This window comes from Bufo gargarizans, chromosome 2 (genome assembly GCF_014858855.1).
Source record: "Bufo gargarizans isolate SCDJY-AF-19 chromosome 2, ASM1485885v1, whole genome shotgun sequence".
NCBI classification, from domain to species: domain Eukaryota; kingdom Metazoa; phylum Chordata; class Amphibia; order Anura; family Bufonidae; genus Bufo; species Bufo gargarizans.
In genome coordinates this window covers 524,926,178-524,951,118 of record NC_058081.1, presented here as the reverse complement: position 1 = coordinate 524,951,118, position 24,941 = coordinate 524,926,178, and the positions used below count along the sequence as shown (strand labels likewise).

The 24,941-nt window shown below is 46.0% G+C and overlaps 1 protein-coding gene and 1 long non-coding RNA gene across 2 annotated transcripts in view; one reads left to right on the top strand and one right to left on the bottom strand.

Moving 5' to 3' along the window:
- Positions 1-16,929, bottom strand: part of SYT10 (synaptotagmin 10) — a 135,494-nt gene extending 118,565 nt beyond the window's left edge. Inside the window, exon 1 of the mRNA XM_044278028.1 lies at positions 16,788-16,929. Coding sequence (XP_044133963.1) covers positions 16,788-16,929 — 142 coding nt within the window. The remainder of the gene's footprint in view (positions 1-16,787) is intronic.
- The window catches only part of LOC122926604, a 126,064-nt gene that overhangs the window by 13,475 nt on the left and 87,648 nt on the right, over positions 1-24,941 (top strand). The window lies entirely within an intron of this gene.

Genomic DNA, 24,941 nt, shown 5'->3' with positions numbered 1-24,941 from the left:
TTTCCTGGGCAGGAATGTGTGCTACCTTAGGCTACTTTCACACTAGCGTTCGGGTGTCCGCTCGTGAGCTCCGTTTGAAGGGGCTCACGAGCGGACCCGAACGCAGCCGTCCAGCCCTGATGCAGTCTGAATGGAGCGGATCCGCTCAGACTGCATCAGTCTGGCGGCGTTCAGCCTCCGCTCCGCTCGCCTCCGCACGAACAGGCGGACAGCTGAACGCTGCTTGCAGCGTTCGGGTGTCCGCCTGGCCGTGCGGAGGCGTGCGGAGGCGTGCGGATCCGTGCGGATCCGTCCAGACTTACAATGTAAGTCAATGGGGACGGATCCGTTTGAAGATGCCACAATGTGGCTCAATCTTCAAGCGGATCCGTCCCCCATTGACTTTACATTGAAAGTCTGGACGGATCCGTCCGAGGCTATTTTCACACTTAGCTTTTTTTTTGCCATTTTAATGCAGACGGATCCGTTCTGAACGGAGCCTCCGTCTGCATTATTATGAGCGGATCCGTTCAGAACGGATCCGCCCGAACGCTAGTGTGAAAGTAGCCTTACTCACCGCTCCCGTCAAGTCTGGCAGCCCCGATCCACTGCCCTTTGTCATCCTTACCAACAGCGGGCCTAGCCACTGGAGCCTCATTTTCCTTCTGCAGGCCCCAAATTAAACTTTGCTGGCCAATCCAATCTCCCCATCCGTATGGCGTGCGTGCATGTCCTAATTGTTCCTCAGCTTATGCCTGGCTGTCTAAGGATACTTGAAGCCCCTGAAACAGAAGACTCATACTTACAGTGCTGCCCATAATTATTCATATCCCAGGCAAATTTTGACTTAAAGGGTTTCTATCACTTCGCTGCACATATTTAGCTGTCAGACACTAGCGATCCGCTAGTGTCTGCTCCGCCCAACCATCCTAATATAATTGCTTTTGGGGCAGCTGTTTTGCTAAAAAAAGAACTTTTATTAATATGCTAATGAGCCTCTAGGTGCTATGGGGGCGTCATTAGCACCTAGAGGCTCCGTCTACCTTCAGAAACTGCTGCCGCCCAGCGCGTCCCTCCAGCCCGCCCATCTCCTCCTGAATGCGATCCTCCTTGTGAGCGTATGTATTCTGCGCATGCGCAGTGAATGTCTGACCGCTTCCTTGCTCAGACATCTCCACTGCGCATGCGCGATGACGCCATAGTGCTCCGAGGAACAGGCGCAGTGGAGATGTCTGAGCAGGGAAGCTGTCAGACATTCACTGCGCATGCGCCGAATAAAGACGCTCACAAGGAGGATCGCATTCAGGAGGAGATGGGCGGGCTGGAGGGACGCGCTGGGCGGCGGCAGTTTCTGAAGGTAGATGGAGCCTCTAGGTGCTAATGAGCTACCTAGAGGCTCATTAGCATATTAATAAAAGTTCTTTTTTGCAGCAAAACGGCTGCCCCAAAAGCAATTATATTAGGATGGTTGGGCAGAGCAGACACTAGCGGATCACTAGTGTCTGACAGCTAAATATGTGCAACGAAGTGATAGAAACCCTTTAAAGTTACTTTTATTTAACCAGCAAGTCATTTTTTTGATGGGAAATGACATAGGTGACTCCCAAAAGATAATAAGATGATGTACAAGAGGCAGGGGCGTAGCGTGGGGGGGGGGGTTTGCCCCGGGCGCCAAATTGCAGGGGGCGCCCGGCAGACATTTCCATTCTGCCTCATAGGCTTCAGGACAGGTCTAGAATGTATTGGCTTCTTAGAGGGAATGATGTCATAAGATCATGTGACCGCTTCCTCCCGCCCCTTACAGACTGAGCCAGATGCAGGAAAAGGGCTGTAAGCAGAAGCAGAGCAGCGTCCAGAGCAGGGAGAGTGCAGGCACTTACAGTATGCTGTGCCCAGCTAGCTCAGCCTTATTGTCGCTTCCCCCCGCCCAGTCTTTCCCTCCACTCGCCCATCCTTTCCCTCTGACCGCCCATCTACTTACTTCTTGTTTCGCCGAGATCCCACGCCTGCACACTAAGTCCGTCGGCTGCGATGCCCATTCCTTGTGCGGCATCACAGTAATTAATGGACTGAGTGCGCAGGCGTGGGATCTCAGCGAAACAAGTAGTAAGTAGATGGGCGGTCAGAGGGAAAGAATGGGTGGGGGAAGCGACGATAAGGCTGAGCTAGCTGGGCATCTACGAGGGTAACGCCGCCCCTGGGCACTTGCGAGATCTCATTTGCATATACTACTAAGTTGTTTTTTGCCGGTTTTATAAGTCCAGGATTGCTCATAAAGTTTTTAGTAACTGTAAGGCTGCTAGAAAGCTATGGGAAGGGTTAAAAAGGTGAAACTTTGATGACAGACTCCTTTTAACTCCATAAGGTGGTTTTGCCTCGTCTGTGCGCTCTCCACACTGTGAGTTTTGTCTCCTCTGTGCCCCCTCCACACAGTGGTAAAGATGAGCGAATTTCAGATTTTGAAATTTGTTTACACTTCGTTTGGTGGTAGAAGCAGAGTTGCATTATGGATTCCGTTACCACAGACCATAACGCAATTCTATGACGTAGAATGCATAACGGAATGCCTTTAGAGGCATTCCGTTATTCCTTCCATCATAATAGAAGTCTATGGGCTGCATAACAGATCCGTCCCATTTCCATTATGCAGGGGAGTCCTCTCCTGCATAACAGAAACGGGACAGATCCGTTATGCAGCCCATAGACTTCTATTATGACGAAAGGAATAAGGGAATGCCTCTAAAGGCATTCCGTTATGCATTCTACGTCATAGAATTGCGTTATGGTCTGTGGTAACGGAATCCATAATGCAACTCTGCTTCTACTACCAAACGAAGCACAAACAAATTTTATAACACGAAATTCGCTCATCCCTACACAGTGGTTTTGCCTCCTCTATGCCCCCTCCACACAGATTAGAATATATAATGGCCGCCTCTGTATTATTAGTATATATTATAGCCCCCTTGTATTATTATAATATATAATGGCCCCTCTGTAATATAAGTATATATGAGTGTGCCTCAACTCTGGTCCTCCTATCTTTCTGGCTCTACCACAGTATTGGGGGGCAGCAGGATAACAGTGTTGAGGTACAAGGAGGGGAGGATGATAGTAAAGTGAGGAATCTAAAAATGCTTTCTGTGAAACTCTGTAGAGACGCAGCTGAAAGAAGGTGTCATGGCGGTCTTATCTCCGAATAAAGACGTTGAGGAAAGTCTACATCACAGGAGATATCACTGGATGGATGAGGTATGTGGTGCTGTATTATACTGTATATTTTGTAGTGATGTATGTAATGTCCAAACACATATTTGTTTCATGGTAGGGTTCGGGGGTGGATTGAGAATTTGGCCCACCCTGCTGCATCCTGGCCCCAGACTTCAGCTCACACTGTGCGTGTTCTGAATTCTGGGGCCTTATACCCATCTACTACATTATCTGTACTTAGAGAATGGTCACCATGTTATCTGTGGTGTTATATAGTAATGCTACATTATCTGTAAAAGGGGCGTGTCCACAGGTTGGGAGGGGGCGCCATACATGGCTCGCCCCGGGTGCTGGCAACCCATGCTACAACACTGACAAGAGGCATTATGGTGGAAAAAAAACATTTCACAGCTTTTATTTACATTTGAGCAAAAAGTGTCCAGTCCCAAATTATTCATACCCTTCTCAATAATCAATAGAAAAGCCTTTATTGGCTATTACAGCCAATAAAGTCAAACGCTTCCTATAATTGCAGACCAGCTTTTTGCATGTCTCCACAGGTATTTTTGCCCATTCATCTTTAGCAATGAGCTCTAAATCTTTCAGGTTGGAGGGTCTTCTTGCCATCACCCTGATCTTTAGCTCCCTCCACAGATTCTCAATTGGATTCAAGTCTGGACTCTGGCTGGGCCACTCCAAAACGTTAATGTTGGTGTCTGCTAACCATTTCTTCACCACTTTTGCTGTGTGTTTTGGGTCATTTTCATGCTGAAATATCCACTGGTGCCCAAGGCCAAGTTTCTCTGCAGACTGCCTGATGTTGTCGTTGAGAATCCTCATGTATTGCTCTTTTTTCATGGTGCCGTTTACTGTGATTAGTTTCCCTGGTCCATTGGGTGAAAAACACCCCAAAGCATTAGGTTCCCACCACCATGTTTGACAGTGGGGATGGTGTTCTTTGGGTTGAAGGCTTCTCCTTTTTTACACCAAATGAAGGAAACATAATTGTGACCAAACAATTCAATTTTTTTTTTCTACTGACCATAACACAAAAGACCAGAAGTCTTCTTTGTCCAGATGAGCTTTTGCAAAGGTCAAAAAATTACTTGCTGGTTGAATAAAAGTAACTTTAAGTCAAAATTTGCCTGGGGTATGAATAATTATGGGCAGCACTGTATCTGCTCACCTGTCCTCCGCATTCTTCATTTTACGGTTCCAGCACAGTTTACATCTGGCTGGCTGGGCATGGTCACATGCACTGCTACAGCCAATGACTGGCTTCAGCCGTGACGTGCTTCTTGTGGCCACATCACTTCTGAAGCTAGTTATTGTCTGGTGCCATGCATGTGACCATGCCCGATAGCCAGCCAGATGTAAACAGTTCCGGGACCAAAGGATGAAGAAAGCAGGGGCTACATGGACCACCAGAGTGGTATGGAGCAGGTAAGTATGAATCTTCTGTTTCAGGGGCCATGCTGCAATAACTTTTTTACCAGAAAGCCCCCTTTATGGAATCTTCGATGGGAGGGTCTCTGAAGTTTGGAGTTGCTCCATCTTGTTAGTTTCCTAGTGAAGGTGTGCTATTCCTATCTGTCTTCACGTGTACCAAACTCTGTCTGTCTACCAAATCTGACCCTCTGCTGCCTTACCCGACTTCTGCCTGTGTACCATATTGACCCTCTGCTACCTGCCCTGACCTTCGATTATTTTTAAAGATTTGCATGACCTCTGCCCGCCCTGATCTCAGCCTGTTTCCTGACTATCCCACGATGCCTTGCACTGGTGTCTCTGACCCCCTGGGTCAGCAGCCAACTACCCTGGGACTATTTAAAGATTTAGCGGCTTGTGGTTCCCATGTGGCAAAGACTAGATCCCTGTATACAGCTTAAAGGCTGAAAATCAGGGGACTGCAAGGATAACACCCAAAGCCAAACTGGTTGGTTGGCACAGTGGTTCCACACCTACTGAAATGTGGGAGTTGACTTTTAGTATCTTGTCCAGCTGAAGATAAAAAAAAAAAACTGAGCTCCAATCCCATGTAGATTTCTATTTTCCATGTCTCTATAGGTACCGGCTCTCATTTAACCGTTGCTATGGCAGCTCCTTAGGATCAGCTTAAGCGCTGAACTCATAGGGGCAGAAATTCCCATAGTATCTATACGTTAACCCTAAATGACATCAGCATGGTAGCTGAATGTCACATTCCCAGCAAGGTCTCATTATTACTTTTGCTGCCATGACAACCTGAATGGATCCATGGAACATTAAATAAAAGCCCCTTTAATGCTGTGCACGTACTGGTCACCAAAGCACTACTGTGCATTAAAGGGAACCTGTCACTGGGATTTTGTGTATAGAGCTGAGGACATGGGTTGCTAGATGGTCACTAGCACATCCGCAATATCCAGTCCCCATAGCTCTGTGTGCTTTTATTGTGTAAAAAAAAACTATTTGATACATATGCAAATTAACCTGAGATGAGTCCCGTCCCTGAGAGGAGTCCAGCGTGAAAGAGCCCAGAACTGCCCCGCATCCTCAGAATCTCCTCCTTGCTCCCCAACGTCAGAAAGCTAGAGCGCCGTAATCTCGCGATGTGCAGTGTCGTCATAGTGTTCCTTCCCTGTGCTGGCATCAGCCTCAGGGAAGGAACTGCGCATGCGCTAGCTTGCGCATTGCAAGATTACGGCGCTCTAGCTTTCTGACGTCAGGGAGCAAGGAGGAGATTCTGAGGATGCGGGGAAGTGCTGGGCTCCTACACGCTGGACTCATCTCAGGGACAGGACTCATCTCAGGCTAATTTGCATATGTATCAAATCGTTTTTTTTTACACAATAAAAGCACACAGAGCTATGGGACTGGGTATTGCGGATGTGCTAGCGGCCATCTAGCAACCCATGTCCTCAGCTCTATACAAAATCCCGGTGATAGGTTCCCTTTAAGGAATGTCCTCTTAAGGCCTCATGCACATGACCATACGTACATATGGTCGTGTGCATGAGGCCTAAGTATTAGGCTACATGCACACAAATGTTGCTTGTTTCTGTGTCTGTTCCGTATTTTTTTTTTTTGGTGGATAGGATGCGGACCGATTCATTTCAATGGGTCCACAAAAAATGCGGACCCATATGTCCGTTCCATAGCCCCGCAAAAAAAAAAAAACATGTCCTATTCTTGTCCGTTTTAGGCATTGTTACAATGGATCCTCAAAAAAAAAACGGATGGCATACGGATGTCATCCATTTTGTTTTGCAGATCCGCAATTTGCGGACCGCAAAACACATATGGTCGTGTGCATGTAGCCTAAGTCCTTTGTTTAGCTACTTCTGATTGTGGGAAAGCTGAGTGGCAACCAATATGGCGATTGCAAGGTTTGTCACCCAACTTTCCTTGACAGTAGATGTGCCTAGTTATGCAGCAACCCACCTCCACTTCTGTACCATTTGCCAATAAGTAAGGACAGATGGGTGGCAATGCCAAGCGATAACGGCAGCCATATTGTCACTCAGCTTTCCCAGTGACAGCTCCAGCCAAGAAGCTTGTAAATAGAATTTCATCTGTATCTGGAAAAGCTGGGTGGCTGCGGATCACAGTCACGTGTACACCCCGCATTGCGGCGCGATACACAAAATAGGGCCAAAGATAGGACATGTCCACACACCAAAAAAAACAATACTAAAAATGCAAAAAAGCAGAAGACCGCCAGCAATCACCTATGTGTGAACCTACCCTCAAAAGGTTTTTCAAGTTTCATGTAATTAAGCTTAAAGTGGTTGTCCCACGAAAAATATTCTACAGTTTTCAAACCAGCATCGGGATCTGAATACTTTCGTAATTACATGTAATAAAAAAATTTGCGTAGACCCTGAGTTATTCAATAAAATGCATCTCTATAGCGCCACCTGCAGTTTGTTTATTTTCTTATTTCTTTAACCTGCTCACTGAGAAGGCTGCACATGCTCAGTTTCATCCTTCAACTGACTCCTGAGCTGTGATAGGGAGATCTGAGACACGCCTCCTGAGTTGTGTGATAGGGAGATCTGAGACACGCCTCCTGAGCTGTGATAGGGAGAGCTGAGACACGCCTCCTTAATCTGCAGTAGAAAAGACACTCCCCTTGAGCTGACAGCTTGATATAAATCTAGCAGAGCAATGAATGGGGAGATCTCTGGATCCATATAAGGTACATGCAGGGCTGGTTCTAGCTTTGTTGGAAAGAGGTTATCATGTACTATATTATGCCTGATTTTCATTTTTTACATTAGTCATAGAATATGATAGGAATGTTCTTACTGCCATCCAGAGGCTAAAATATCCATCTTGCGTTAATACTTCTCATGGCTCTGGGTTTATTACTGTATCCAATGTAAAAAATCTTCTGTGAGCTAGTCACATCGGCAGCACATATGCTGTGTGAACAATTTTATTTACGCACAGAGGCAGAGCTCCCCTTTAAGGGTAAGTAACTCTTCCCTGTGATGACAGAACATCAGTTTCTAGCATTGAGCATCGCCTCAAAAACAGCTTCTGTTTCTATAGCAGCCGAGAATATAATTCACAAATAAATCATGTATGTTGGGTCCTAATAACAGAGAAAAGTCATTCAATATATCAAACAGCCACTGATCCACGGGCGTCGGTGTCACCGGCACAAAGCCGCCCTGTCACTTCATCATATGATGAATATCTGTACAGAGAGAGGATTATTCCAGGCCACCGATCACAATGAATTGCCTCTATATATCTAATAAGCTGCAGAGTCCTCAATTCATAACTCAGTTGGCCCAGCTTTCCTAGATTCCTGAATGGTAAAATCAACCTAGAAACACAGCAGCACAGGAGAGTGTGACTGCATAATGTGACATCCAGGAGTCTGAAAAGCAGAATAACATTTACTATGGACATAAACGCAGTCATAGACATTCTGTACATTGTGTACCTCCATGGGCAAGATGAGGACTAGTGTTGATCGAGCACCAAAGTGCTCAGGTGTTCGGGTTGAACACCTCGGGATGCTTGAGTGCTCTACTGAGCACCGAAGCACAATGGAAGTCTATGGGAGAACCAGAGCATTAAACCAGGAACCCTGCTCTGATGAGGGGAGGGTGTCTGGTTTATAAGAAAAGGTCAGAAATTGATGGAAACACCACCAAAATGGTTTGTGAACAGCATGAGGAGGATGTCTGAATGCATCTTGGACTCCCAAGTTGCTGCTGGGAACGATGTAGTCCGAGTGGTACGCCACTTTTACAGACTGACAATAATACGCACCAAACCGAAGATTTTTTACTTGTATATAAAGTGCAAGTGCTGCCAAAAATTACACGGAAGAGGCAATCCAATACAACCTGTATATCACATAATGGAGGTCCTCATTCACATTGTGGTACAATTGTTCATGTAGTGGGACTCCTACACTCATAAAGCCTATGCACTAAGTGAAAGGGCTTCCAAAAATTACAAGGAACTGGCACTCCAATAAACCCTTTATTACACATAAAGGAGGGCATCATACACCCTTGAAAAATTATGATTAATGGCCTGCTGGTGACCCTCTAAAACATTACGGGCGAGGGCCAGCTGCTAAGCTGACTCTCATAAACAGGGACGAGTGCCTGCTGCTGAGCTGAGCATCAAAAAAATTATGGGCGAGTGCCTGCTGCTGAGCTGACCATTGAAAAAAATTATGGGCGAGTGCCAGCTGCTTAGCTAACCATTGAACAAATTATGCGCGAGGGCCTGCAGGTGAGCTGACCCTCTAAAAGATTAGGTGAGGGGCTGCTGGTGAGCTGATCCTCTAAAACATTATATGCAAGGGCCTGCAGGTGATCTGGCCCTCTAAAAGATTGTAGGCAAGGGCCTGCTGGTGAGCCGACCCTCTAAAAAATGATATGCGAGGGCATGCAGGTGAGCTGGCCCTCTAATAGATTGAAGGTGATGGCCTGCTCGTGAGCTGACCCTCTAAAACATTATATGTGAGGGCCTGAAGGTGAGCTGACCTTCTAAAAGATTATAGGTGAGGGCCTGCTGATGAGCTGATCCTCTAAAACATTATATGCGAGGGTCTGCAGGTGAGCTGACCCACTAAAAAATTATATGCGAGGGCATGCAGGTAAGCTTGCCCTCTAAAAGATTGAAGGTGAGGGCCTGCTGGTGAGCTGACCCTCTAAAACATTATATGTGAGGGCCTGAAGGTGAACTGGCCCTCTAAAAGATTGTAGTTGAGGGCCTGCTGATGAGCTGATCCTCTACAACATTAGGAGCGAGGGCAGACTAATAAGATGTTGATATGATGGAAGAGGAGGAGGACGAGAAAAGGAAGATTGAACCATGTACCCTTTTTTGTGGTGGAAGGGGTGCATAGGAATACAGTGTATTCAGTACATTATACAAAAAACATTTAAAGTGCCTTTATGCTCAGTTGCTTTCCTCTGGTGGAGTAGAGAAGTCAGGGGCAATCCAGGCCTTGTTCATTTTTATAAGACTCAACCTGTCAGCATTTTCAGATGACAGGCGGATGCGCTTATCAGTTGTTATGCCCCCAGCAGCACTAAATACCCGCTCTGACAAACGCTGGTGGCAGAGCAGGCCAGCACCTCCAAGGCATAGAGCGCCAGTTCGTGCCACGTGTCCAGCTTGGACACCCAGTAGTTGTAAGGCACAGAGGGATCATTGAGGATGCTGACACGGTCTGCTACGTACTCCTTCACCACCTTCCAAAATTTTTCCTTCCTTGTGACACTAGGCCGCGAATCAGGGTGAGGGTGCTGGCGGGGTGTCATGAAACTGTCCCAGGCTTTGGTGAGTGTTGCCCTGCCTCTGTTGGAATTACTGTGTGTTCCCCTCGTCTCCCCTCCTCGGTTGCCCAAGGAACTACGTACTCTGCCGCCAGCGTTGTTAGCTGGAAATTTTTGGAGCAATTTTGCCACAAGGACCTTCTGGTATTGCACCATTTTGCTCATCCTCTCCACCACAGGAATGAGAGATGAGAAGTTCTCTTTGTAGCGGGGGTAAGACCAGTAATCAGTGTTGACCAAAATGCATAAAACGCGTGGGTTACGGGAAAGGCAGCCTAACATAAAGTCAGCCATGTGTGCCAGAGTCCCAACAGGCAAGACTTTGCTGTCATCATCAGGAGGATGACTATTAGTCTCCTCATCCTCTTCCTCCTCTTCTGCCCATCTACGCTGAACAGATGGAATTAAACTTCCATGGGTACTACCATCTGTAGCGGAAGCAACCGTCTCCTGCTCCTCCTCCTCATCATCCAATTTGCGCTGAGAAGACGAACTGAGGGTGGTCTGGCTATCACCCTGTGTAATGTCTTCCCCCCATTTCCACCTCTTCTATATGCAAAGCGTCGGCCTTAATTGTGAGCAGCGAGCATTTTGGGTAGACACAGAAGTGGGATGGTGACGCTGATAATAGCGTTATCGCCACAAACTATTTGTGTTGATTCCTCAATGTTTCTTAAAACTTCCCAGAGGTCAGATGTCCATGCCCACTCCTCGCTTGTGAAGAACGGAAGCTGACTGGAAAGGCGACGACCATGTTGCATCTGGCATTCCACTACTGCCCTCTGCTGCTCACAAAGCCTGGCTAACATGTGAAACGTGAAGTTCCAGCACGTGCTCACGTCGCACAACAGTCAGTGAGCTGGCAATTGTAGTGTTGACAGACCAGCGGAAACTGTCATTGACTTGCGTAAATGGGCACACATGAGGAGCACCTTCACCATTAGCTTAGGCAAATTGGGGCAGGTTTTGAGAAAGCGCTGAACCACTAAGTTGAAGACATCGGCTAGGCATGGGATATGTGTGAGCTTGCTGAGCTCCAAAGCCACCACCAAGTTACGGCCATTATCAGACACAACCATGCCTGGTTGTAGGTTGAGTGGCGAGAGCCACAGCTCAGTCTGGTTTCTTATACCCTGCCACAGCTCTGCGGCGGTGTGCTGTTTGTCACCTAAGTAGATCAGCTTAAGCACGGCCTGTTAACGCTTCCCCACTGCAGTGCTATACTGCTACCAACTGATGGCTGACTGGTGCTGCAAGAGGATAATTTTGAGGTGGAAGTGGAGGAGGAGGCGGAGGAGCAGAAGTGGTGGTTTGAGCCACTAAAGTAGGTGGTGGCGGAAACCCTGATGGAAGTAGGGCCCGCAATCCTTGGCGTGGGTAACACCTGTGCCATCCCAGGGTACGACTCACTCCCGGCCTCGACAACATTCACCCAGTGTGCCGTCAGGGAAATTTAGTGTCCCTGGCTGAAAGCACTTGTCCATGTGTCAGTCGTTAAGTGGACCTTCCCAGTAACTGCGTGGTCAGGGCATTGGTGATGTTATGGGACAAATTTTTGGGATGTGCACACGTTACACAGGAGATGTAGCACAGCTAATGTCACTGTCCGCAGTGGACACCATCTACGGAAAACGTACACTGGATGTCACGTTACACAGGAGATGTAGTGCAGATAATGTCGCTGTCTGTAGCGGCCTAACTATTGCATGCTATTTAACACAAGCTGCGCTGAAAATAGATATTGCTGCCACACACAACAATAGTCTTTAAAAGGACTTTTGGGTCTGTAAATTTTCAGCAATTTAGCGCAGGTTGCGCTAAAAATATATATTGCTGCTGCCACACACAACCATAATCCTTAAAAGGACTTTTGGTTCTCCGACAAGTTTTTCTAATGAAAAAAAGAAAATTTCACTCCCTACACTATCTTGCCCTTCTTCAGCACAGCTCTCCCTGACTAACACTGAGCCGAACACGTGTCATCGGGTGGTATATAGCACCCGATGAAACGTTCCAGCCAGCCAATCATTGTAATGCCAGTAGCCAACATGGCTACGGCATTACAGTGAAGGGCAGTACTTACCTGCACGTTTATGCGTAGCAGCCAAAAAACATGCGGGGAGGAGACTCGAGCATTGCGCTCGAGCACATGCGGTATTTGGCCAAATACCGCCATGTGCCGAGCATGCTCGATCAACACTAATGAAGACACATTGTAGCATGCAGCATCATATGCCATGTTATCGAGGTACCATAAAATGCCACATAAAGTCCCCAAATCTGACCATTACATCTATAATACCTGTTGATTAACCCATTTAAAGGGGAGACTTAAGGGGGTTTACTGGATGTTTAATATTGACAACCTGTCCTCAGGATAGATCATCAATACCTGATCGGTTGGGGTCCAACAACCGACAACCCCACCCATCAGCTGTTTGAAGCTTACCAAGCACAGTGCCATCCATTGAATAGTGGCTGTGCTTGGTATTGCGGCACAGTCCCATTCACTCTAATGGGAATGAGATGTGCTTAGGCCATGTGACAGATGAATGTGATGTCACTGGCCTAGGAAGAGGCATGGAGCGCTGCTGTCTCTTCAAACAGCTGATTGATGGGGTCCTGGGAGTCAGACCTCCATTGATCAGATGTTGATAATCTGTCCTGAGGACAGGTCAATAATAAACACCCAGGAAACCCCTTTAAGGCACTACCATGCTCAGCTCGATGCTATCCTCCCCACCTCCATTAGACTGATTGCTGAAAGTTGTCTGATGGCACCCATAAAAGACCACCCCTAGGTCACAGTCCTCTATTACAATTTCTTCAATTCATTATTCAATGTCCATTTAATACACAACCACGACCGACTTCCAAGCAGTTGACTCCTTACATGCACTGACAACCTGCTGCTGCCAAAAGTGAAAAAGAGGGATGGGGACATGCCAACTGCCTTTGTAGCTTTTCGAGCAATTGAATAAAACCCACATATGGCTGTTTCAGTCTTGATCATCGTCCTCATTAGTGTAGGGAATTCGGTCCCCCTTTGCTGAATGCAGATTCTAAAAACTCCCACAATTCTCTGTGCCCAGTCCTCGCTCCATTCATGTCTGACTTTGCTACATTCATAAACGTTCTATGACACCAGACATATCTGCACTTAGAACATTAGGGGGAGATACATCGATAATACATTGCAGCTAATCACATTCACTCTCTGGCTCATTCACAAAAACTAACGTCACTACATATTCTCCTTCTAGATATAACTGTGAAGAACCTATGGTCCATACCTCTATACAAGCTATACCTCTATGCTGCAAGAAAACTAAAACTCCCAGCATGCCATCTCAGCCTGTGCGCTGGAAAGCAACAGGATGGACTGCTCTGTACAGTAGATGTGCTACAGGGTGTTGCAGAACTATCACTCCCAGCATATTCTGTAGGCTTGTTACACAAACATAGTCAATGAGATCTATACTGTCTTGTCTTCATTTGCCATACAGGTTATTATTATTTACTGTTCCCTGTTACCAGCCATTTCAGACTAGGGAGAAGCAGACTGTAGGGTGAGTGACAGAAAGCTTTAGGTCACATATCTCCAGTACTGAGAACCCGAGAGACATTTCCATCCATATGTGTGACTGATATCAGCTGCTCCTCTTATAACGTTGTTCTGCTATCATAAGCTGGCCACCATAGGGTTACCTGCCCTCTAACAATTAGCCATGGCCAGCATCTAGAAGGTGCCTTAATAAAAATTAGTAAAGACAACTGTGCAATAAAATATACTTTATTCAAATGAGGTTCTGACTGGAAGCCTAGCTGGAATACCAAGCAGGCACAAATGTCAGTTTTAACTCCTGAGCTTTATCAAGGGTCATAAGTTTTTCTGCTACATACGACTGCCCAAGAGGATACCCTAAAAAGTGGCTGCAGATCTGGCATATACAGAAGTGCCTAGATATGCACTAACTTGGCATACATCCACGACCATGGCATCTGCTATTAATTAGCACTCTTCAAAGTTTCCAAAAATGTAAAAAGAAAGTTGAAATTTCCCAGTACCAACACTCAGACAAACAGCAGATGTATCCAATCCTTGACTGAGACTGGGAGGTACTGTGCAGCAGTGGTGGGGAGGCTGGAAGGATGGGGAGATGGTAATCTATAACGGTCATCTATAAAGAGCTCTTGAAGGGGCTTATATGATGGAAGGTACAGTGGAGCAGTGATGGTGAGGCTGGAAGGATGGGGAGATAGATGGGAGGTATTGTGGAGGGGAGGCTGGAATGATGGAAAGATGGGTGGTAGGTACTGTGGAGCTATGGTGGCGAGGCTGGGAAGATAGGGAGATAGGCTGATGGATGGGAGGTACTGTACTGTGAAGCAGTGGAGGCGAGGCTGGAAGGATGGAGAGATGGGGTGATGAATGGGAGGTACTGAGGAGCAATGGAGGGATGGCTGAAAAGATGCAAAGATGGGTGGTAGGTACTTTGGAGCAATGGTGGCAAAGCTGGAAGGATGAGGAGATGGGCTTATGGATGGGAGGTTCTGTACTGTGGAGCAGTGGAGGGGAAACTGGAAAGATGCAGAGACGGGTGGTACATACTGTGGAGCATTGGTGGGAAGGATGGAGAGATGGGGTGATCGATTGGAGGTGCTGTGGAGCAGTGGAGGGTATGCTGGAAAGATGCAGAGATGGGTGGTAGGTACTGTGGAGCGATGGTGGTGAGGCTGCTAGGATGGGAAGATGGATGGAGCAGTGCAAGGGAAGCCAAAAGGATGGGGGGAAGGATTGGAGGTACTATGGAGTGTTGAGCAGTGGTGGAGAGGCTTGAGAGATGGGGTAATGGATGGGAGGTACTGTGGAGAAGTGGAGGAGAGGCTTGAGAAATGGGGAGATAGATGGGAGATACTGTAGTGCAGTGGTGGGGTGACTGGAAGGATGGGGAGATGCGGTGATGGATGGAAGGTATGGTGGAGTGGTTGAAGGGAGGCTGGAAGGATGGGGAGATGAATAGAAGGTACTTTGAAGCAGTGGTGGGAAGGATGTGATGATGGATGTGGAGATAATGGTCAGCAGTGGTGAGAAGTCAGGAAGGATGAGGAGATGAGTTTGATGGATGGATAAATACTGGGGAGCAATGTTGAGGAGGCTGAAAGGATGAGGAGATGGGTTCATGGATAGGGAGATACTGGAGAGCTATGGTGGGAAGGCTGGAAGGATGGGACGATGGAGTGATGGATGGGCAGATAAGTGGAGCAGGGTTGGGGAGGTTAGAAGGATGGAATGTTGGTTGGGGATATACTGGGTGCAGTTGAGGGGAGTCTGGAAGGATGACAAGACGAAGTGATGGATGAGGGGCAGTGATGGGAGACAGGATGACAGGATGATGAGGTTTCAGGATCTGGGGACCGCACATACAAGAACATAGAACTAAAAGAAAAAAGATTCCAAGAACTACTGGTAAAAGACTACGTATGGACCTGCGTAAGGAGTGGATGTTGGGGGAACTAGGGATGCATGTTTCAGGGTGTAGTAGAATAATGGTCATCAAAGGGGGTGGATAATGTGATATTAGCATAACGGTCATCTATAAAGAGCTCTTGAATGGGTTTATATGAAGTTTTGGAGATCAAGTAGTTATCATACATAACAGGACTTGATTGCTTCTGAGTGGGAGAATATTGTTGGGGGACCTGCATGGTGGGTAGTAAGCAGCAGATAATACATATACTGGGGTGCTGGGAGATGCAGGCAGTGGGGCTTAACTGGGGTCTACAAGGTCTGGCTAATCCTTGAACTTTATAGGAAGGAAGGGAAACAAGATGTGAATGGTGAGGAGACTATGCATGTATCAGGAAGCACCCACATACAGAGGACCAGGGATTTAGGATGAGATGAGGGGTGTTAGAAAGGTGGAGAACTCTGTAGAGGATTGGAGGTTTTGGGGTGTAAAGGGGTTATGGGAGGGCTTAGGTTCCTGAAGCTCTGGAGACTGTGTATGAAGAGTAGAATTTGTTGCAATCAGGACAATTAATCTCCAGAAGTACTGGTGAGGATGGACGTTGGAGGAATGAGTATATAGAGGGGGATAACAAGGCTTAGTGTTACATATTTTGGGATATATCAGTATATTGGGGAGGGAGATAGCAGGGGTAGGTGTTGGGTATATTAGGGTACAGAGTGAAAAAATGGGAGGAGGAAAGGGGGAAGAATGGTATTGGGGTGCAGGAAGATATAGGAGGTAGTTAGCAAGGTTTGGGGTTACATAAATTACAGTTTGGGGCATAAGAGGGTGACAGATAACAGAGGAATGCTGTTAGGTATAGTGTGGAGAAGGATATAATATGGGGACAAAGGCTGAAAAGGGCGTGCTAAATTAGGATAGCAGGGGCAGGTGTTGGGTGTACTGAGGTACAGGGTAAAAGAGATGTCAGTGAGGTGAGGGACATATACCAACATGAATTTGGGTACAGGAGGATTCTGAGGGGAGATGGAGCCCAGGACAATTCATGAGAGCAGGGGGTGACGGTTGGGGTGTGTGACACAAGAAGGGACAGCCTGTTAGGGAAAATGTCCTGGGAGATAGCACACTAGACAGCAGAGTGCAGGGGCTGCATGTGTCGGGGTCCCAAACAGATTAAGGGGGTCTGGAGAGGGTAATTTAGGGTGCTGGTGCTAAGTCATAGAGCTCAAGGGCTAGAAAAGAGCCGAATAAAGTCCAGGCAGACAAGGAGGCGCAGTGGCTGCGACTGTTGGGTCCCTCAGGAGGACCTGTTGCAGCTGGTGGCACTGACCTGTACTGCCCGCTCCGTCGTTGGTCCTGGGGAAGATGCCCGTGCACTTGTCCCACTCCACCTGCCCCCCCAGGCAGAGCTCGGACACGATCTGCAGCGCCTTCTGGCACAGGCTCACGCCGTCCTCCTTGTGGAAACTCATCCCGTCCACGGTCATCTAGGTCATGGCAGCACACAGCACCCGGCACCAGAGGAGATGCTCCGGCAGCAGCGGGCACCATAAGCCGGGCAGGACGGAGCTGGACTGTAGACTGGAGCCGGTAATAAGCGCCGCCTTATAATGTGCGGGGAACGGCGGCAAGGGGGCAGCACTGGGAGGGACACACCTGGAGACCGGGGAGAGGGGGCTCTGTAGGGGTAGCCGGGGAGGGGGCTGTGAGTGCATGAAGACCTGGAACCTCCACCATCTATAGCATAGGAAGTTCTATACTAATGGAACGTCACCCTGATGTCCATCTATTGTATACACCCTTGATGCTTTCATCTAGATAGGAAGTTGTTGGAACTAACTTGAGGTATATTTATACACCCCCAGCTGTATACAACGTGTATATAATAATATGTACATATAATCGTCTTGATATTTTTCTGTACAGGAATCTGGAATTCCGTACTGTACACATATATACCATCATCAGGCTGATGTAGGTCTATATACTATCAATGCACAGTATGGGCTTCCATACATTATACCGCTAATCCTGATGTATGTCTATAAAGAAATTGTATGTATACACCCCCCCCCCCCCACCTGATGTATAGAATATTTAATATCCCCAACCCCTGAAGTTCCCGCATAGTGAATTATTTGGGAGGTGAGGTGAGTACCTGCACTGCCCCCCAGACCCTTTCCCACTGTTGCAAAGTGGCACTGTTGTAATTTGCCAGTGTGCACCAATTGTTACATACACAGTAGAGTCACATTATAATGACCACTTTCTACTTTTGTCAGCTTGTAGCTAATTATGACCTGGCTTGGTGGGTATACAAGTGCATCTGAATAAATTAGAATATCATAGAATATCAAGCTGAAAAAAAGACATTTGTCCATCCAGTTCGGCCTGTTATCCTGCAAGTTGATCCAGAGAAAGGCAAAAAAAAAAAAAAAACCCTGTGAGGTAGAAGTCAATTTTTCCCACTTTAGGGGAATAAAAAATTCCTTCCCGACTCCAATCAGGCAATCAGAATAACTCCCTGGATCAACGACCCCTCTCTAGTAGATATATCCTGTAATATTATTACGTTCCAGAAATACATCCAGGCCCCTCTTGAATTCCTTTATTGTACTCACCATCACCACCTCCTCAGGCAGAGAGTTCCATAGTCTCACTGCTCTTACCGTAAAGAATCATCTTCTATGTCTGTGTACAAACCTTCTTTCCTCCAGACGCAGAGGATGTCCCCTCGTCACAGTCCTGGGGATAAATAGATGATGGGAGAGATCTCTGTACTGACCCCTAATATCTTTATACAGTTATTAAATCTCCCCTCAGCCGTCTTTTTTTTTTAAGTGAATAACCCTAATTTTGATAATCTTTCAGTGTACTCTAGTCCACCCATTCCAGTTATTACTTTAGTTGCCCTCCTCTGGACCCTCTCCAGCTCTGCTATGTCTGTTTTGTTCACAGGAGCCCAGAACTGTACACAGTACTCCATGTGTGGTCTGACTAGTGATTTGTAAAGTGGTAGGACTATGTTCTCATCACGGGGCATCTATGCCCCTTTTTCTGCAACCCATTATCTTATTGGCCTTGGTAGCAGCTGCCTGACACTGGTTTCTACAGCTTAGTTTGCTGTTCACTAAAATTCCTAGGTCCTTTTACATGTCAGTGTTAACCAGTGTTTTACCATTTAGTATGTACTGGTGACTTGCATTATTCCTTCCTATGTGCATAACCTTGCATTTGTCAGTGTTAATCCTCATCTGCCATCTCTCTGCCCAAGCCTCCAATCTATCCAGTTCGCTCTGTAGCAGTATACTGTCCTCTTCAGTGTTAATTACTTTACACAGTTTAGTGTCTTCTGCAAAAATTGATACTTTACTATGCAAGCCTTCTACAAGATCATTAATAAATATATTGAAGAGAATAGGGCCCAATACTGACCCCTGAGGTACCCCACTAGTGACAGTGACCCAATCTGAGTGTGTACCGTTAATAACCACCCTCTGTTTTCTATCTTTGAGCCAGTTACTTACCCATATACAGATGTTTTCTCACAGTCTGAGCATTCTCATTTTATATACTAACCTTTTATGTGGTACAGTGTCAAATGCTTTGGAGAAGTCCAGATGTACGACGTCTAGAACTTACCTTCTCATAGAAACTTATCCCCATTTAGTATGTGTTCCATTATTGACAGCGCAGTCCAGTGCACATCTTGTCTAATGTATGCAGTCCAGGAACAGACGTTTGAGGGTGCATATCTTTGTTCAAAATGTGAGCAAATTTCCCGCTTGGAATCGCACATCGAGTATGTAACTGGGTGATTTTCAACACTAGTGTTGAGCGCGAATATTCGAATAGCGAATTTTTATTGCGAATATCGCCACTTCGAGAATTTGCGAATATTTAGAATATAGTGCTGGTAGTGGGAGACTCCATTATTAGGGGAACAGATAGGGCGATCTGTCACAAAGACAGGGATCGTCGAACGGTGTGTTGTCTTCCTGGCGCTCGAGTTTAACATATCACGGATCGGGTTGACAGATTACTGGGAGTGACTGGAGAAGATCCAGCGGTCATGGTCCATATCGGAACCAATGACAAAGTTACAGGTAGGTGGAGCGTCATTAAAATGATGTTAGGGATTTAGATCACAAGCTTAGGGCAAGAACATCAAAGTTTGTATTTTACGAAATACCACAGATACCACAAGCCACACAAGAAAGGCAGCGGGAGATTAGGGAGGTAAACAAGTGGCTCAAGAACTGGTGTAGGAAGGAGGGGTTTGGGTTCCTGGAGAACTGGGCTGAGTTCTTTGTCAGCTACAGGCTTTATTGTAGGGATGGGCTTCACCTCAATGGGGAAGGGGCAGCTGTGTTGGGGAAGAAGATGGCTAGAAGGTTGGAGGAGTGTTTAAACTAGCGACTGGGAGGAGGGTAATTATGTTATAGGATCGGAAGTGCAGAATAGATCGGGGGCGAGGTAATGGGACTGGGGGAGAAATGGAAAGAGGGACTAGAACAGTTCATAAGGAAAGGTGTAGGGTAGAAAATATACATAAACCTCTTAATTGTATGTATACTAATGGCAGAAGCCTGACTAATAAAATTGGTCAACTGAAATTAGTGATGTGTGAGGAGGACTATGACATAGTGGGAATAACTGAGACATGGCTGGATGATAGCTATGACTAGGCAGTTAATGTACAGGGTTACAGTCTGTTTAGAAAGGATCGTCAAACCCGGAGAGGGGGAGGGGTCTGCCTTTATGTAAAGTCCTGTCTAAAGCCCACAATCCAGAAAGATATAAGTGAGGGACATGAACATGTGGAGTCACTGTGGGTAGAAATACATGGAGGCAAAAATAATAATAAAATACTAATAGGAGTTTATTATAAACCAACTAATATACCAGAGTCCACAGAAAATCTACTTCTAAACGAAATAGACGAGGCGGCAAATCATAATGAGGTCCTTTATTATGCGGGACTTCAACTACCCAGATTTAGACTGGGAAACTGAAACCTGTACATCTCATAAAGGAAACAGGTTCTTGGCAATAACCAAAGACAACTACCTTTCCCAACTGGTTCTGAATCCGACTAGAGGGACGGCCACACCAATAGACCTGACAGAACAACAGATATGCAGGTTGGGGGACACCTGGGTAATAGTGACCATAAAGTAATAACCTTCCAATTATTATTCAAAACAGTGTTTCTTCAGGGAGGAACAAAAATACCAAACTTCAAAAATGCTAAATTCAGGCTGGTCAGGAGTGTATGACTGAGGAGTCAGCCACATCCATAATGCAACAGCACTATGCAAACCAAATAAAGTTAAAAAAGTGACATAGTGGTGAGGTGGCAGCAGCATGAGCAGACCACCGAGTGGCCCAGTGACATAGTGTTGAGGTGGCAACAGCATAAGGAGACCACAGAGTGGCCTAGTGACATAGTGTTGAGGTGGCAGCAGCATAAGGAGACCACAGAGTGGCCCAGTGACATAGTGTTGAGGTGGCAGCAGCATGAGGAGACCACAGAGTGGCCCAATGACATAGTATTGAGGTGGCAGCAGCATGAGGAGACCACAGAGTGGTGATGTGGCAGCAGCATGAGAAGATCACAAAGTGGTGATGTGACAGCAGCATGAGGAGAGCACACATTGGCCCAGTGACATAGTTTTGAGGTAGCAGCAGCATGAGGAGACCACAGAGTGCTGAGATGGCATCAGCATGAGGAGACCACAGAGTGGCCCAGTGACATAGTGTTGATGTGGCAGCAGCATGAGGAGACCACAGAGTGGTGATGTGGCAGCAGCATGAGGAGACCACAGAGTGATGATGTGGCAGCAGCATGAGGAGACCACAGAGTGGCCCAGTGACATATTGTTGAGGTAGCAGCAGCATGAGGAGACCACAGAGTGCTGAGATGGCAGCAGCATGAGGAGACCACAGAGTGGCCCAGTGACATAGTGATGAGGTGGCAACAGCAAGAAGAGACCACAAAGTTGCTTGAGGTCCAGTGTGAAGTCTTAACAGTTAGTGTTTTGGGGAGCCATGTCATCTGCTGGTCTTGGTCCACTGTGTCATATCAAGTCCAAAGTCAGCGCAGCTGTCTACCGGGACATTTTAGAGCACTTCATGATTCCCTCTTCTGACAAGCTTTATGGAGATGCTGATTTCATTTTCCAGCAGGACTTGCAATCCCAAAAGTACCAATAATTGATTTAATGACCATGGTATCACTGTGCTTGATTGGCCAGCAAACTCACCTGACCTAAACCCCAAAGAGAATCTATGGAGTATCATGAAGAGGAAAATGAGAGACACCAGACATTAAAATGCAGATGAGCTGAAGGTCACTATCAAAGTAACCTAGGCTTCCATAACACCTCAGCAGTGCCACAGGCTGATCGTCTCCATGCCACGCGCACTGTAATTCATGCAAAAGGAGGCCCGACCGAGTGCAAATACTTTACATACTTTTAATTTTTTAATTGGTCTTTATAATATTAACATTTTCTGAAATACCGACTTTTGGGTTTTTATTAGATGTAAGCCATAATCATCAACATAAATAAATAAAAATTAGCGCTTGAAATAGATCACTCTGTGTGTAATGAATCTATAGAATATATAAGTTTCACTATTTGAATTGAATTACTGAACCAAATTAACTTTTTAATGATATTCTAATTTATTTAATTGCACCTGTATAAAGCTACCTTCAAATCTGCATTTTCCTTTCCGGTTTTGAGATCCCTCAGAGCATCTCAAAACTGGAGGAAAATGCTTCAGTTTTGTCCCCATTCATTGTCAACTAGGACAAAACTGAACAAACTGGAATGGAGTGCACCAGAATGCATTCCGTTCCGTTTTGTTGCGTTCCCATGCTGGGCACAAAACTGCTGCAAGCAGCTTTTTGTATGTGTCATAAGATACTGATCAAGATGGCATCAAACACAATGTAAGTCAATGGTGCCAGATCTGTTTTTTCAGACACAAAAAAACGGATCCGGTGCTGTAACTTAACATAAATTCAAAAGATTTGAGAATGAATAAACTTACGCAGGGTAAGTGAATAAATATATTTACTAATTGTGATTAAGCATGAGATAACAAATCACATATAGATTAATAAAAAGTAAATAAACATCACTAGCCTAAATATAGGGTGGGGGTCCGGTCGGCCATGCTATAACACATGGCTGTCTACCACATTATAACACATGACTAAGACCCCAGGGTGTACAAAAGATAGGGAAAATCAATACTTACATCCTACCTAGGATGAAGTTTCAGGTGGAATCCCCCTTAATTGTTAGCGCAGATGACAGCTTTTCCCATGAGCCCCTCCTCCATTGTGCATCACGTATGTCTCTGAGATTAATTTAGGAATGTGTACTTATCAGTACAATGGGAAATATGTACTACATTACAAAGCACATCATCACACAGAATGGTAATAATAAAAGAGAACAGAATTAAAGGGACACAACCAATCAGTACTTAAAAATACCCTTACAATACATTCCACGCCTGGTTCTCCCACCATTGGATCTCTAAATAAAAAGGCTACTAAGACTACTTTCACACTGGCGTTTTGGTTTTCCGTTTGTGAGATCCGTTCAGGACTCTCACAAGCGGTCCAAAACGGATCAGTTTTTGCCTAATGCATTCTGAATGGAAAAAGATCTGCTCAGAAAGCATCCGTTTACCTCCGTTCCGTTTCCATTCCGCTTTGGTGTCTGTCTGACGAAACTGAGCCAAACTGGGGGACACAAACTGGCACAATAGAAAACGGATCCGTCCCCCATTGACTTTCAATAGTGTTCAAGACGGATCCGTCTTGGCTATGTTAAAGATAATACAAACGGATACATTCTTAACGGATGCAGACGGTTGTATTATCTAAATGGATCCGTCAGTGCAGATCCATGACGGATCCGCACTAAAAGCGAATGTGAAAGTAGCCTAACAAGAAGTTTCTCACTGAGGTCTTCTTCACTTCTGATCTTCTTGGATATCAAAGTCCATTTCTTTATGTTCTGTACACCTGCATGGCCCTTTTTGTGTTTTATTTAGTGTTTCCATATTCATTTATTTGAAGGGGTTTTTCAGGTGAATGACCTCCATTACCTTGTCTGTAGTAGGAGCTTTGACACTAAGACCTCCTCCTCTTACTGGTCTGCCGATCGTTGCATCAGCCATGCTGGTTGGTCAGGAAGTCTTCGGCAGACAATTACTTTTGAGGTCCACCACTAGACAGCCATAGTACGAGCAGTAAGGCCTTGTTCAGCATGGCAGACAAGTGGTTGAAGTCTTTTCTTTTTGGGTAACAGTCAGTTACCACACCCGGTGACCTTGACTTGGGCAGCCGCTAGATACTGAGGTTGCCAGTCCTGTGTCTGTTAAACGGCTGATACAACCTGGAGGATGTACTTGCTAGAATATATAGTTTTAAACTCAGTCCATGTCAGGAAAAGCTGTTGATTGTGTGGTTTCCTCTCTACCCCTGCATCAAATTGATCAAATAAAACAAACAAAAGTCCAACACTGTATTTAAATAACACTTACCTGGTACCATAGAGGTCCTCTGCCAAAGTTAAATAAACTTTGATAAACCCTAATTATTTCTATGTTTCAAGTAATAATATTCGATTCAGTGTGTAATAACACATTAAACCAGCACTTATTGCAAGGAATTAGGCAGCGGGGTTATTGTCTCCTGGGTTGACAGGCACAGTTTAGCAGGCACACCATAGAAATTTCAGTCCAAACAGCATTAAATTTGATTAACTGACCTCAGCCAGTTTTATTGTCACTTTGACCTCACTTACCCATTGGCAGCCTAATACCGGGCACCAAACAAAACAGCAAAGTCCGTATCACTTGATGTGCTCTCACGGGCTCCAAGCAGATGACCTGTTCCCAGGCTGAGAGCAAGGCGTGACTGGTAGTAATGGCCGAACATTGGCCTGAACGTTTCGCGAACGCGCGTTTATGATCAAATGTTCGCGAACTGCGCGTTCGCCGTTGGCCCTATTCACTTTAATGGCAGGCGAACCTGAAAAACCTCATATTTACAGCCACCAAATACTTACTAGAAGTGCACAAATAGTCCCACAACATGGACAGTGCCTTACCAGTGGGTGATCAATGGCAAAAATTCCCACAAAAAAATATGTATTTTAATCAGGGGCCATTTTTCTGTGTCTTAAAGGGAAACTGTCAAAAATGTGCCCTGCTGGAGCCTAGAAGATTTTTATTTTAGGCCAAGGGAGTACGAGCCCCAAAAATTAGGCATTCACCTGACAGAAAAGAACAAGTGATTATGTGGCTGGAGGAATATTAGGCGGTCAGTGGATAACAATTTTAGGCCTCATGCACACGACCGTTGTGTGCATCCGTGGCCGTTGTGCCGTTTTCCGTTTTTTTTCACGGACCCATTGACTTTCAATGGGTCCGTGGAAAAATCGGAAAATGCACC